General features: G+C 36.9%; 1 protein-coding gene across 3 annotated transcripts in view; it reads right to left on the bottom strand.

Moving 5' to 3' along the window:
• KYNU (kynureninase) overlaps positions 1-16,111 on the bottom strand; it is a 122,852-nt gene extending 106,741 nt beyond the window's left edge. The window contains exons 1-2 of one of the 3 annotated variants that reach the window (XM_045033721.1): positions 15,859-16,111; positions 8,317-8,499 (exon numbers count right to left, since the gene is read on the bottom strand). In XM_045033721.1, coding sequence (XP_044889656.1) covers positions 8,317-8,485 — 169 coding nt within the window. In that variant the 5' untranslated portion in view covers positions 8,486-8,499; positions 15,859-16,111. The remainder of the gene's footprint in view (positions 1-8,316; positions 8,500-15,858) is intronic. The other 2 variants (XM_045033720.1, XM_011285295.4) reach the window with 2 other exon arrangements.
• Positions 16,112-16,430: the final 319 nt, after the last annotated feature.

Here is a 16,430-nt window from a genome sequence, read left to right as displayed (position 1 = left end):
TGGGTTCCAGTCCCACATCCGGCTCTGTGCTGACAGCTTGGAGCATGGAACCTGCTTCAGATTCTGTTATGTCCCTCTCTCTCTCTGCCCCTCCCCCACTCACTCTCTGCCTTTCTAAAATAAAATTAAAAAAAAAACATTAAAAAAAACTAGTTTGCTAGCATAATCTTCAAAAAAGTTTTAGAATAAATGTTTTTTCCTCAAAGTATAGTTTAGATTTAATATGTTTTTTTTTCTTGTACTACAGAAAAATACTTCTGGCCTTCTATATTTTAGAAAAATCTAAGACATAATTTGACATGGGAAAGTACATCCTGACACACTGAATTTAAGTAAAATACATTGAGTAGCATTTTAGAATCTGAGGAGTTTGAAAAATAAATGATATTAAGTATACTGGGGAAGAAAACCAGAATTTGAAATGCCACCAAACTGGCATTGAGTTTCTCATTTTCTTTCTACTTCTGAGGAATCTCTCAGGGTTTGCTTTCAAAGAGAGCCAGAAGCTCCAAGTTTTATAGTGAGTGTGAACTATACGAACTCCAAGAGAAGCCCACTATCCCTATTTCTGAAGAGTTACAAAGAGAATCACTAAGGGCCAGAGAGACAGAGAGAGTGAGAGTGGTAGAAATCTTGTTGGTGAAAGGGCGGGCCTACGCCGGCCGACTCCATCTTGTTCTGTGTCCTTCACCTTGACCACACCTCCTCCTCTTGACCCCCCCCCCCCCCCCCCCCCCCGCCTGCCTAACAGGACTCTGACCCTTCCCCAGCCAATCGGCTGAGGCCACAGCCATTACCTCACCAACTGCCCCTAGGCCCCAATAAAACCTTTGTCCTTTTGAAACTGGCTCTCTCCCTGGTATCTCACCGCTGCGTTGGTGCAGGTAGGGGATTGAGCTCGAGCTAGCTAGAATAAAGGCTCTTTTGCTTTTGCATCAGACTCGGCTCCCTGGTGGTCTTTGGGGATCACGAATTCTGGGCATAACATTGGCTTTTCTCTTTTTTCTTTCATTTATTTCTGTTCTCTTCCACAGTAACCACCAGTCAATTCTGTGACAGTGGCAACAGTTATAATAACAGTAGTTGCACAGGAACCCAAATCACTGAGAAAGGAAACCCTTCCCTCTAACTAGAGGAAGGATGGTTCTAAGAATGTGGGATAACTCTAGTTGTTTTGTTTTCTCCCTGTCCTCTTGCTTCTGGTGCCCAGAAGCAAGCATAGTCATATGCATAACAAAAAGGATCGATTAAAATGCCCATTTTCTAGCCAGAGGAAAATGAAGATGGACCCTGGGAAGCAAGAAATTGTTAGGCTTATTGCAAAGAGAGAGCTTAAGAAAATGATCATATACCTTTGTACATGAACTTTTGAGCTCACCCATGTACTGTGCCTGAATGGATCTAAGTCTAAGTGATTCAACAAAATTTGAGAATTGAACCTAGATTCTAAATTGGTGTTTGAGTGTCATATATACAGGAAAGATCCAAATAATACTGCAAAGGCTTTGAAAACTGAATTACCATTGGAACTACCATCCACAGAAGGTGAGTAGGAACTTGCAAACAACTTATCTGAGTAGATTGCTTGCTAAAGCAAACCAAAGGAAATGAACAATATCAACATTCTTGATAGGATTTAAAATGACAAAGACTTATAGGGTAATACCAAAATGTCTAGAACACAATATAAATTTACTCAACACAAGATGAACCAGAACCGTCTCAACATATCTTAATGGAAAAGAAAATCAATGGACATCAAACCCAAAATAACACAGATATTGGAATTATCAGACAAAGACCATAAGGTAGCTATTATAACTATACTCCAAGATGTAAGGGAAAGTACTTTTGAAATGAATATAAAAAAAATAAAAAGTTTCAGCAGAGAAGTAAAATATTTTATTTTTTTTTATTTTTTTTTTCAACGTTTATTTATTTTTGGGACAGAGAGAGACACAGCATGAACGGGGGAGGGGCAGAGAGAGAGGGAGACACAGAATCGGAAACAGGCTCCAGGCTCTGAGCCATCAGCCCAGAGCCCTACGCGGGGCTCGAACTCCCGGACCACGAGATCGTGACCTGGCTGAAGTCGGACACTTAACTGACTGCGCCACCCAGGTGCCCCGAAGTAAAATATTTTAAAAAGAAACAAACTAAAACTTTAGAACTGCAAAATACAATAAATGAAATTTTTGAGAAATTCCAAAATGGACTTGAGAGCAGAATGAACATGACAAAGAGTCCTTGAACTTGTAGACAGATCAAAGAAATTATCCAATTTGTACATCAGAGGGGGGAAAAAAGAAATTGTAAGAAAATGAATACAATCTCAAGAATATGTAAGCCAATACCAAAAGGTATAATATTTGTATTATTGGAATATCAGAAGAAAAGGAAGAAGAATGGGATGCAAAAATGTTTTAAGAAATAATGGTTAAAAATTCCTCAAATTGGTCAAAAATTTAAACTTGCATACTTAAGAATCTCAGTGAACTCCAAGGAGGATAAACTCAAATAAATGCATGCCCCAAAGAGGTTAGAGGTTACAATAAGAGACTCTTAAAAACTGAGAACAAACTGAGGGTTGATGGCGAGTGGGAGGGAGGGGAGGGTAGGTGATGGGTATTGAAGAGGGCATCTTTTGGGATGAGCAGTGGGTGTTGTATGGAAACGAATTTGACAGTAAATTTCATATATTAAAAAAAAAAAAATAAATGCATGCCCAGACACATTATAATCAAACCACTGATAATTTAAGACAAAGAAAAATCTTTAAAGCAACCACAGACATCGGTCCTATGTCTATTGGGGACCGATAATTCTAATGATGACAATTTCTCATCAAATAATGTGGAGGACAGAAACCAATGGACCAAAATTTTTAAGAAGTGACTGAAAGAAAATAATTGTCAGCACAGAATTCTATGTCTGGCAAAAATATTCTTCGGAAATGGAGGCATAATAAAGACATTTTCAGGGGAAGGAAAATGAAGAAAAACCTTTGGCTGTAGATCTGTCTAAAAGAAATACTAAGGGAAGTTCTTTTGGGTGAGAAGAAATAATACTAGAGGGAAGTTTGGACGTTAGGAATGAAGGAAGAGCAACATAAGTAGTAGATATCTAGGTAAATGTAAAAGACTCTTCTTTAATATTTTTAAATATACATGATATACGGTTATACATATTGAAAAGAAAAAATGAAAACGGTATCTGGGTTTTCAGAGTTTGTAGATGTAAGATATATATAACAACTATGACATAAAAAGATGAGAAAGAGAGCTAATTATATAATTTTAATTTTCTACATCCTGTTTGAAGTGACAAAATATTGTTTCTAAATCAAGTAATGAGTTTAAATAGATATTTAATATATATTAATAACTATTAATTAATATATTATATATAATGTATATTTTATATTATATATTTTTAATCTCTAGAGCAACCAGTAAATCAAACCAACAAAAACTACACAAAAAGATAGAATACAAAACTTAATATGTAACTTAATGTGATACCAAAAAAATATAGATATCATCAAAGCAAAGGCAAGAAAGGGGGAAGGAAATAAAGGAAAATTGACACAAAACAAATAATAAAATGGTAGATCTAAATCTACACCTGTCAATAATTACATTACACATAAAGAGTCTGAATATGCCAATGAAAATTCATTGCCAGAGTGAATTTAAAAAGAGACCCAACTCTGTTCTATCTATAAGTAGACAGTCTATTTTTCAATTGCAATGATATGGGTAGGTGGAAAAAGATATGCTAAGGAAACACTGATCAAAATGAACCTAGATTAGTATATTAATATCAGACAAGGAAGACTACAGAGTAAAGAAGTTACCAGGGATAAAGTAGAACATTACATAATGATAATGCATCAATTCAATAAGATATAACAATCTCCAATGTGAATGCATCTAACACCAGAGTTATTTCTCCCAGTTAACAGTTTATTCATTGAATAATTAACTCAGGTTTGTTCAATCAGTATTTAAAATATTTCTTGAATCTCTTCCCTTTTTTCACCTCCAATGCATTTACTTTGATTTTTACAGTTCCTTTTGGATTTCTGAAAAAATATTCTACATCATTTCCTTAATTCTACTTTTGCCTTCTTCAATATGAGTCTGCAGTCTTGATGAAATGATATTAGTAACATTAATATACAATTTTGTGGTTCCAAGCTTAAACATTTTCCACAGCTATGAATAAACTCAGCAGAAATTCAAACATTACTGGGCAGTTAAGAAAGAAAGAAAGAAAGAAAGAAAGAAAGAAAGAAAGAAAGAAAGAAAGAAAGAAAGAAAGAAAGAAAGAAAGAAAGAAAGAAACACCCACATGCGAACACACACACACACACACACACACACGCAAATTTTCTAATTCTTCAGCAACTATGCTTTCTCTTGCTCGTGTGTTTACAAATGCTGTTCTTTCTGAGGGATAAGACCTCACTGGCCACCTCCACCTTAGGGTCTGCCTAGATGACTCCCATTCATACAAAGAGAAATAACATAGCCCTTGCTTTCAGAGAACAATTAGTCTAATACAAAAGGAAAGACAAAATTACAAGTAGGTCCATGGGGTGCCTCGGTGGCTCAGCCGGTAAAGCATTCGACTCTTGGTTTCTGCTCAGGTCATGATCTTGTGGTTGGTGAGTTCGAGCCCTGCATTGGGCTCTGTGCTGACAGCTCAGAGTCTGGACCATGCTTAGGATTTTGTGTCTTCCTCTCTCTCTGCCCCTCCCCTGCTCATGTTCTGATTCTCTCTCTCTCTCTCTCTCTCTCTCTCTCTCTCTTGTAAAAATAAATAAACATTTACAAAATTTTTTTAAAAGATTACAAGTCCACAAAATTGCATAATGCAAGTGCAATGAGAAATTCAAAAAGTCTACGAAATCAAATTTTTAACTAAGAAATATTCTTACTTTTTTTCTTATAGAAATTAGATATATAAATCATTAGAATCCTATAGTCATAAATATAGCTGGATAAAACCTTTATTTAACATGTTAGCTACTATAAAATAAAGGATTATACTTTATGCTAAAAAGCATACTTTCCCATATTTCATTCACTGATACCTCATACTTGTCACCAACTTCTGAGCCTAACAATAGTTGAACTGAAGAGGCTCTATTATATTACATGGAACCCCTGGAGACAAACTCAAGCATGGCAGTTTTCTATGCCAATTGTATCTAACAGGATAATATCACAAAGTCATAGTAATGGTAGATCTTGTTTGGAGAGCATTCAATTTAACTTATTAAAGTTGAATGACAATTTTCTCATCTTTCCTGAACATATGACAAAATTGAAAGAGGGGAATATTTGAGGATGAAAGAAACAGTGATAGGAATACCATTGAAATAACTTTCTAGGTCCAAGACGGAGCTGCTTCTGCCCAGGATGATACATCAGCATGGAAACTTAGGTGACTTTCCTAGTCCCTGTTAATGTTCTGCTTGACCAGGAAGGCAGTACATACTGTCAGCCAATCCTAATGCCAAGCCAACTCTGGACTCTATACTTATTTCCTTATTCCTTCTTGCCCCAAACAAGTTTCACTATGTGGCCCCACCAAATTAGACATTTTCTATTTTTCTCTTCCTTGTTCTTTATTCTTTGTCCTATAAAAGCTTCCTGCCTCCCACCCCATTTTGCAGTTCCCTGGACCCTAGGGAATGGAAATTGTGAGTCTCAGGAAGTGTTAAATAAAGTCTGTATCATCTAAATTGTCTTCCTTATCATTTTTAAGCAACTCTTTGTGTAAAACTACTCTCAAACACAAGTTACTTGCAAGGGCATTGTCTGATTTAATGATCTATATAGAGCAAAATAGTAACAGGTTTGGTAGATTACTGGCCACTTGGAGCTGGGGATGTAAAAAGGGAGTAAAGACTCAGGTTGTGGTGATGATCATCAAACTATAAGCACCTATTGAACTATGCACTTAAAAACATTTTTTTAATGTTTATTTACTTTTTGAGAGAGAGAATGAGAGAGAGAGACAGAAGCAAAGGAGGGGCAGAGAGAGAGAGGGAGACACAGAATCTGAAGCAGGCTCCAGGCTTTGAGCTGTCAGCATATAGAGACTGATGTGGGACTTGAACCCATGGACCATGAGATCATGACCTGAGCCAAAGGCAGACACTTAACCAACTGAACCACCCAGGTGCCCGAAACTGTGCACTTAAAATACTAAATGATATAAGTCAGACAAAGAAAGAAAATATTGTATGATATCACTGATATGAAGAATTGAATGAATGAATGAATAAATAAATAAATATAAATGAACTGATAGATACAGAGACAGATTGGTGGTGGTTGCCAAAGGCGACAGGTGTGGGGTAGGCAAAATAGGTAAAAATAGTCAAAAGGTACAACTCTCAGTTATAAGATAAGCAAATCCTGGGGGTATCTTGCAGAGCATAAAACAAAGTGGATTCTATGGTATATAAATTCCAACTCAGTAGAGTAGTTTCTTTTTTAAGTAAGCTCTATGCCCAACATGAAGCTTGAGCTCATGACCCTGAGATCAAAAGTCCCATGCTCTACTGACTGAGCCAGTCAGGTTCCCTTAGAGTAATCTTTGAAAAAGTAATAGCTTTGAGTCAAGACAACTGGAGAAGGAGTCCCAAAATTTGGAATCCATTTCTGGTTATATCGTCCAACTACATGGACTAGGCAAATTCATTTAAAATTCCTTACAGGGGTGCCTGGGTGGCCTAGTCGGTTAACCGTCCGACTTCAGCTCAGGTCATGATCTCATGGTTCGTGAGTTGGAGCCCCTCATTGGGCTCTGTGTGGATAGCTGAGAGCCTGCTTCAGATCGCTGTCTCCCTCTCTCTCTGCCTTACCTCCCTCCACACCGCTCACACTCTCTCTCAAAAATAAATAAACATTAAAAAAATTTTTTAATTTAAAACTCCTTAGAACAAGTTGTTAATATAACTAAGACCTAAAAAATTAAAATCAATTGAAAAATAAAATATCTAGAAGCAACAAACTTTATACATGAAGAGAAAATTACAACTTTTTAAGAAAAGCAAATGGCCAAGGAGTTTATACAAATTTCAAACACTGTTCCAAGATTTGCAAATTCAAACAAGGAAGGAATAATTTTTGATTATCAAATAAGCAAAGATGTCCATGACACAAGTGCTTTTGTTTCTGGAGGAAATACAAATGTAAATGTGGAAGTCATTTTGGTACTTTGATAGGTAGGTCATAAAAACTTTGTCTTTTATCTCTGAAAAACCAATATATCTTATGGAACTATCCAGTATCCTCTCAGAGATTCAGGAACAATTATGTTCCAAACAGGAATAATTTAGACAGATTTAGACAGGTCTTTCCAATATCTATGTCTTGCATGCCTTCCTTGCTTGCTTTCTTCCTTTTTCTTGGTGCGTATGTTTGTGCCTGAGTGTGTGTGTGCATGCATGTGTGCATGTGTTATTTTGGGGGTATGGTCTTTAGAACAACATTGAACATTAAGTGCAACATCAGCTAAGTAAAAATAATTTTGACCCTTTTCTCTAACAATGTCTCAAAAACCATCTAGGAAAAGGAAAATAAAACCTATATTTATTTTGACAAATCTTTTTTCATTGATGTAAAATGGAGCAAAGTCAAATATTTTAAAAATTTCATATTTTTATACTTGTGCTACCTATTTTTTAAAAATAGGACATCCCCAAACCAAGAACAGAATCAGCTTACCATATCATTTAAAAGAAAAAAAAATGCAATATGTATTTCTTAGTCACTGATTGTTTCCTTATTTTTGGTAATTCTTATACATGCCATCTTTACTCACAGCATACAAAGATGGTTATTCACATAATATCTTCTTAATATGCCCAAATCACAAAATAATATTTCCTCTAAGAGAAATATCATGCTATCATTAACTAGGTGCCACAAATAAGAGATATTCTAATACTGTATTGAAAAGAAATTGTTTTGAGCTCTAAGTGCTTAGAGAACAAGTAAATGCGTCTGCCTATAATTTTCAATCAGTCACTCTATTGTTCAGAGAAATAGATGACAGTATAAAAACGCTGCAAGTATTTTATTCAGAAGAAGAAAAGGAACATAAAGAATCTGAGGCTAAGGTTGGCTGACAGGCTGATTTAGTAGCACCAGGAACTTTCTGTTTTTCAGACATAATTACAATGGCTCTATTATGTCAGAGAACAACGATTTCAAAGGTTTATGATAAACTCATGTAGTAGCAAAAATAAATTAATAAATTAATTAAGAAAAATAGAATTCTTTTCAGTGTTCTTACCTGCAGGTAGATCCTGCATTTTGGGGATATGAAAATACTCTCTGAAGTGCCTCAGCTTATCTTCCTTATCAAGGTGGAGGGCAACCCTCTCATCTGTCAGGTGACATCTAAGTTCAGATGCGATGCGTTGAAGTGTGTCAGCTGGTAACTCAAGAGGTGAAGCCTCCATTACAAGTTGCTTCTCTAAAAGTGAAGAAAAATATTAAAAATAATTTAGCCACCACCATTTTTTTTCTGTAGAAAATGAGCCTTTTAGGTAAAGAATGTTGTGTCTTTCCTTTTTTAAAAAATTTTTAATGTTTATTTACTTTAATTTTTTTAATGTTTATTTATTTTTGACAGAGAAAGAGACAGAGCATGAGCAGGGAAGGGGCAGAAAGAGGGGGAGACACAGAATCCGAAGCAGGCTCCAGGCTCTGAGCTGTCAGCACAGAGCCCAACGTGGGGCTCAAACTCACAAACTGTGAGATCATGACCTGAGCCCAAGTCAGACGCTCAACCGACTGAGCCACCCAGGCACCCCTAATGTTTATTTATTTTTGAGAGAGAGAGAGAGAGAGACAGACAGACAGACAGAGCATGAGCAGGGGAGAGGCATAGAGAGAGGGAGACACAGAATCCAAAGGAGGCTCCAGGCTCTGAACTGTCAGCACAGAGCCCAATGTGGGGCTCAAACCCACAAACCATGAGATCATGACCTGAGCTGAAATCAGATGCTTAACCAACTGAGCCACCCAGGCACCCCATGTCTTTTTTTTTTTCTTTTAAGTGTATTTCTTTTGAGAGAGACAGAGAAAGTGTAAGCAGGGGTGGGGCAGAGAGGGAGAGAGAGAATCCCAGGCAGGTCCCAAGCATGGTCAGCATGCAGAGCCCCATGCTGGGCTCAAACTCATAAAACCACAAAACCGTGAGATCATGACCTGAGCAGATATCTAGAGTCAGTCACTTAACCATCTGAGCCACCCAGGCATCCCAAGAATCTTGTCTTAAATAAGATTCTTATTTTTCCAACCTTAGAATAACTTTATCAACTAAACAGCATTAAACCTCATGCTTGAGTTTTTCTCATGTATGAAATAAAGAAAATGATAATAACTTAGGGATGTTGAAAAGAATAAATTAGGTAAAGGTGGTCAGGACAGAGTATGCTCTCAATAAATGTTAGCTCTTTCCATTTTTATTTTCTGGATAATGGTCCAAATTAGTGGCTTTCAAACATACATAATTTTATCACCTTTTCCTCTAGATGTCTTACTGGGGGTAACAGTAAAGATGCTTTTGTGGGGCAACAAGGTGGCTCAGTCGGTTAAGCAATGGACTCTTGATTAGGAGTCAGGTCATGATCTCATGGTTGTTAAGACTAAGCCCTGCGTTGGGCTTTGTGCTGGCAGCTCAGAGCCTGTTTGGGATTCTCTCTCTCCTTCTCTCTCTCTGTCCCTCCCCTGCACACACTCTGTCTCCTTCTCTCTCAAAATAAATAAATAGACATTAAAAAAATTTTTGTTTTACCTTTTTCAAATATTTACTTATTTGTGAGAGAAAGAGAGACAGAGCATGAGTTAAGGGGGAAGGGCAGAGAAAGATGGAGACACAGAACCCAAAGCAGGCTCCAGGCTCCGAGTTGTCAGCACAGTGCCCGACATGGGGCTCAAACTCACAAACTGTAGGATCATGACCTGAGCCGAAGTCAGACACTCAACTGACTGAGCCACCCAGGTGCCCCTTGGATCATAATTTTAAAATTAGGGACATATATACAATAAAATCTTAACAAAGTCTTTATTGTGAATGAAAAAGGTAAGTTTACCTTAAGAAATGTTGACTTTTGCCATAGGAAGACCAAAGAGCTGTTTATGCTGCCATAATGAGAAACTTTTCTCTCACAATTATATGTTCCATCTTAGAATGAAACAGGGCCCTGTGGTATTTTATGAAACTATATCCTGCTCTATGTAATCATCATTTAAATTTCGCACAATTGTGGAAAAAAAGCTCAATTTTCTGGAAGGGAAAAAATAACAGTGGAAATTTAACTACGTATTCTTAAACTTTACCCAAGTTTTCTTTATATTTATTTATTCATATTTCACAAAGTTTTAGTTTTTTTTGAAATTGAGCAACTATGGTATTAGAGAAAAAAAACATTTTCTCAGGCTAGCTTGATTTACAAATTTATACTTTTGTGGCTCCACGTATACATCCCTCCATTTATTTACTTTCCAACAAGTACTTGTTGAATACCAGCCATGTAGTTCCAAGCACTGATAGAATAACAGTGTAAAAGATGGTGTATAAGTAATTAATTAGTGGACAATGAAAAAATAATTTTAAAAAATGTAATTTGAGATCGTTTCAACAGCTACGAGTAAACAGAACAGAGTAATGGGATAGAGAGTCACTGGGGTATGGAATGGCTTCTCAGGGAGAGGGTCAGGTAAGTGCATCTCTCTGAGGCAGGGACATATGTGCATATGTGGAACATTTTATGGAGTCAAATATGTGAGGACCAAGAACCAGAGAAGATGACAACAAGTACACAGATCCTGTGGTGGATGGAGATGGTCTTGGCCTGTTCAGCTAATGCACTAAGGGAAGTAGTCAGAAGGAGAGACTATGAGATAAAAGAGGCAGAGGCAGAGGCAGAAGTTAATTATGAAGAACTTTGAAGCTAGAAAGGAGTTTGGGTATTTTTCTAAGTTTAATGGGAAATTGTCAGAGAATCTTGAGTAGGAAAATGACATGATGTAATTTTGCATGAAATAAAAATCACTTTTTCTGCTCTCTGATGAATTAGAAGAGTTGAAAAAGAGAAGCAAGGCTATTTTAGTAGTTCAGAGAAAAAGTGATGGAGGATTAAATGTGAAAAAGAGAAAAATAGAGAAAAGTGTGAATTTATTATATATTTTGGAGGAAAAGCAAATAGATTTTCTCTGGTGTGGGATCTGGGCAGATATGTTGGAAGTGGTGAAATAAGAAATACCCAGGGAAGAAAAATTTTGAGAAGGAAAATCAAAGTTCTATGTAGGACACATAAAGTTTGAGGTAGAAATATCAAACTGGCCATTGGATGTTGCGTTCTATAGCTTAGAAGAAAATTAGATCACAAGATATAAGCTTGATATTTTTCAACTCATAGACTATACTTAAAGCCTAGAAATCCTAAGAACTAACTAAAACTAACAGAGAGGAAGCTCTCAAATCTCAATTCAATCATCTGTCTTTAATTCATCACCCTTACTTCTCCCACCCCAACCAACACACCCAGTATTAGGCAATAAACAGTTGCATGTCTGAATATTGTACAATGCCAGTAAAACAAGCATACTTCTTATTCTCTAAACTTAAATTCTTCTGCTTGTTTATTTGAGCTCTTCTTTTGTCAATTGCCAGTGGTCTCCTTGATGAGCTGTTCTGTATATTCTCAAAGAAAGATACTGATCTTGATCTGAATATGTTTTTAGCTTTGATGCCAATAATGATTACCAATTGCTCCAATCCATGCTTGTACAAAAGTCAATGATTTCAACATTGGTGTTGATTGTTCTTCCAGTATGTGACCATACTAAATTATTGTCTTTTTCATGAAATTTTCTATGTGATTTTTCACGTCATTCTCATGTCATTCCCTTTGCCTAAAATGTCCTATTTCCCTTTATACACATTCACATCCTAGTCACCTTCAAAGCCCTAGCTCAAATGTTACTTTTTTTATCCTATAAGTCCTCAGCTAAAAGTAAGTTTTCCTCCTCTGGATACCTGTAACACTTAGAAGCACATCCTAATTGATAAATCATGCATCTTGTCAGATACTATATTTATTTAGATGCATATATGTTTGGGAAAGCTTAAACAAGTTGCTGTGCCTACAACTTGATTCTGCGTGGGTTCCTACCTATTACCTTCTGATGAAATAACCTGCCTTTTGAATGGAGATGACTGTGCCTCTACCACTTGACAGTATCAACTGCTTGGTCACACTTGACTAGACCCCTAATGGACACGACCCACTTGAGACAATCACCTGTTATGTCAATGATCTGCAAGAGACTTGTGAATGCCTTAGCCAAACAGTCATTCATGATTGTGTTTAGCTGAGCATCGAATCAAATTCTTTCAGGAATCATAGCTATGACATACAGTCATTTATTCAGTTAGAAACAGGAGCAAAAACTTTAAAAAATCATAGAAAGCAATGATAAAATGATTGGTTGGGCGTAGGAGTCTTGTCATGAGTGACTCATTTTTTCAAAGTTAAACAGAGCCACTGGTTGCTAAAGCATGAAGTGATTTCAGCAGCAAGTAAGAATCAACTTATGCAACAGCAGGTGATGGAATAGCTATGTCTCCTGAAAGGTCCAGGAAAGACCAGTCTGGAGAGTCACTGAATCCTTCCATGCAGCAAATTATGTGTAAGGCCTGGAAGGCCACCTACTTGGCTGTTCTGAGAATCCCACGAGCTATTTTCTGCCTATCAAGGGTGTCTTTACTATAAACCTATTACTTACAGTGGCTTGATTGAGTTGCTAGTCTACACTACTGAACTGTATTCTACCTAGGGGCCTGAATCTTGTTCATCTTTGCATCCATTCCATTCCTGAGCAGTGGCTTTTAGATAGAGTGTTCCCCTAAAACGACAGTTGAACAAAGATGCACAAAACAGCTTGAATTATTTCACATGATTAATGACTGTTCACAGAGGATACCATTCTTATTACAACCACATGGAAATTAAAATCATTTTCAATGAGACTAAGAATCAAGAGAGCTTGTCTTACATTTACATTTAAGAATGTCTTTGGAGAGTCAACACTCTTTTATTTCTATTTATTTTAAATTTTTTTAATTTTTTTTTGAGAGACAGAGGGACTGAGCATGAGTGGGGGAGGGGCAGAGAGAGAGGGAGACACAGAATCTAAAGCAGGTTCCAGGCTCTGAGCTGTCAGCACAGAGTCCCACACAGGGTTCAAACTCACAAGCTGTGAGGCCATGACCTGAGCCGAAGTCGGATGCTTAACCTACTGAGCCACCCAGGTTCCTTAAGTCAACGCTTTAATGGTTCATTGGAGTTGACTGTAAACTCTAACTGGGTTACCTGATAAATTGACAGATTAGTTTGCTACCATTATATTCCCAGTAAAATCCAACTTTCTTTGTTTAAAACAAAAAAGATATTCATATTCATTCATTAGCTAGTTTATATTTGTTTCTTATTTAATCCTTGTAACAATCCTGAGGGATCAGAATAACTCTCCCATTTCCAGACCAAACTCTGGAATCAATAGAGAAGAAAGAAAAAGGTATGAGGACTCTCTAGTTCACTGTTTGGGACTGTACTTCACTTGAGGAACTTAGTCAATCGTGCTTGTCTTTGGGATGGCATGCAGGTAGAATGTACAGAGCAGGATTCCTGGCCCTCTAAATTTACTTTTCCTTTCATCTTGTTTTATGACTTTTAAAAAATGTTTCTTTTGCTCATTCTTTTTTCCCCCCTTCATTATTTTTTTCAGCTTTGTACTCAGTCTGCAAAATACTGCAGGCAATGAATCTATCTACTCTTTTTAATCAGTCCTTCCAGTCCAGTCCCAGCCAGGCAGAGGTTAAAGCAGCTGGTTCCTCTTCTGGACCTGTCACAGCCCAAATGTCACAACCCCACCTGCACTGACAGTGAGATACCTGCTGGCAAAATAATCTTTCTGGGAGAACACACCTGGTCTCACCCTGCCAACAGGCACAGCCACCACCAGAAGCTAATACAGTCCTCAGTGCCCACAATACCACAGTGCCCTCACTCCAAGGAAGCAGTTTATTAACTCATAACAGTTGCTGCTTCATTCTGCACTCATCCTGCCATCTAAGACAATTAGTGCTTCACAAGCCATAATTTTATGCCTTGTGTAGGTTTATCATTTTCAAATAAACTAACATGCCCTTATTGTGAAATAAAAAAATTCAGTCCAAGTTAAAAACACCCAATTGTATATGTCACATTTTTAATAATGTTATTAAGAAAGTGGAGATGTTTATGCATTTGGTCTTGGGCAAGTCACCTAACTTTTCTGTTCTGCAATGCTATATAAAACTAATTTAAGTTCTACTTTCTTCAGAAGATCATGATTAAGAGTGAATGAAATTAAGTAGGTAAATTTCTTTATAAAGAGATAAAAGATGTGCTCATGGTATCTTTAAGTATTAATACCCTGTGATGAAAATTGCCATTTTACCCTCACTTTAGCTTTTGAAATTTTGAAAATTGCATTTTGCCAATTTTATTTGGACAGCTACAACTTTAAGGCTAAAACTTTTATAAAAAATGATTGTTTTGGGGATTCTTGGTGGCTCAATCGGTTAGGTGTCTGACTTTAGCTCAGGTCATGATCTCGAAGTCCGTGGGTTCGAGCCATGCGTTGGGCTCTGTGCTGACAGCTCAGAGCCTGGAGCCTGCTTCCAATTCTGGGTCTCTCTCTGCCCCTCCCCACTCATGCTCTGTCTCTCTCTGCTTTCAAGAATAAATAAAACATTTAAAATTTTTTTAAATAAAAAAAAATGGACTGCTTTTAAGGAATCATGGAATTCAGGATCCTCCAGTCACCCATGGGACTAAGGTTAAATAGTTAAATAAATGACTATTGAATACTCAGTGGTTAATCTTTATACAACTTCAGGTTTCATGCCTGAAATGAGCCAATTAAACACATGAGTTCAAAGTTTAGAAGCTGACAAAGCAAATTATAAAGAAAGTGCATAGCGTTTCATTGAGAAAGAAATAAAGTATTACTTAACATATGTGCACAGAGCAACGTTCTTTAAACACATCATTGTTTGAGAAATGAGTGACATCATTGTCACAACTGCATGTTTCATATCAAGGATTATATGAGTTACATGCTGAATTTCACATTAATAAGATCAATGCATTTGCTCCAATGCTATTACCTAAAAAAACACCCCACCCCTCTCAAAAGAAAAGCAGGAAAGAAAGAAACAAAACAAAACTTTCTTACCTATTAAAAAAAAAGTGTACCAACTCTCCATTCTTAGGAAATTATTTCATAAAATGAAAGGGGAAGAAACCCTGCTCATGAAATAGACGTTTTCACTTCCCCAAATAAATATTTAATATGACTAATGGCACCACAAGACAACTAGAATTACCAGAAAACAGAGGACTTCATGCTTCTTTAAAGATGCGAATTTTTATCTAATCTTACCACTTCAACTCAAGTAACTGCAGAAGTACTTTAATTAGTCAAATGTAATTATCTTTTAGTAAACGAATTGCACAGTACTATTGACAACAGTTCTTTTTCACTACATTGGTAAAGATCTCTTTATTTAAGCGAAAATTTTAAAGGAGGGGAGGGCATTAGGGGACTGTTTCATTTTTATAAAGATAATTTGGAGAAATAAAAAGAGAAGAAAGAGCCTGGCAGAAGAAACCACTAACACAGTGTAGCAAGGATTCTAGCAGAAGAACTTTCCTTTAGAAAAAAATCACTGACTATATATTTGTGTAGAGTGTATTATCTGTGTCTCTGTGCTTACCAGCTAGGATTCCGATGATGGGATGGATCCACAGCTCCCTGCCTCCTTTAAAAAAAAAGAAAGAAAGAAAGAAAAGGAAAAAGAAAAACTCTCAAGATTTCCTTGCAGATTTACAGGTCAGAACTCAGGGTGAGAAACTCCGGGCACTTCTGCATAGACAAAAACCTGTGGGGAATTTGTGAGCTAACTTTAGTTCCTCCCCCTTTTTCTAAACTGATAGTAAATCTCCAGTCACTGACAAACACCTAAGCAACAGGCGGCTCTTGCTCTCTCTTTCAAACAGGAGGGGCTTATTTAGGACTTTGTCCTCTAAGCCGCTCTAAACATTAAACTCTAAACACTTCTTTGCCTTCCAACTCCTTAGAACTTTGGGCAAAAAAACTATATCCTATAATGATCCTACTGAGTAAATAGAGTAACCTTGTTGGTGTGTAAGTCATACCAATGAGTTTGCTCTGGAGCTAAATTCCAAAATTCGCATTTCTTCTTGGTTTGGGCTCTGGAATACACTAATAAGGACAGGAGAGAAATTCTTTCCCAAGTCTCAAAATAAAGGAAACTTGGCTTTTGAG

The sequence above is a fragment of the Felis catus genome, chromosome C1 (assembly GCF_018350175.1).
Source record: "Felis catus isolate Fca126 chromosome C1, F.catus_Fca126_mat1.0, whole genome shotgun sequence".
NCBI lineage: Eukaryota > Metazoa > Chordata > Mammalia > Carnivora > Felidae > Felis > Felis catus.
This window is presented reverse-complemented; position numbering and strand designations above follow the sequence as displayed.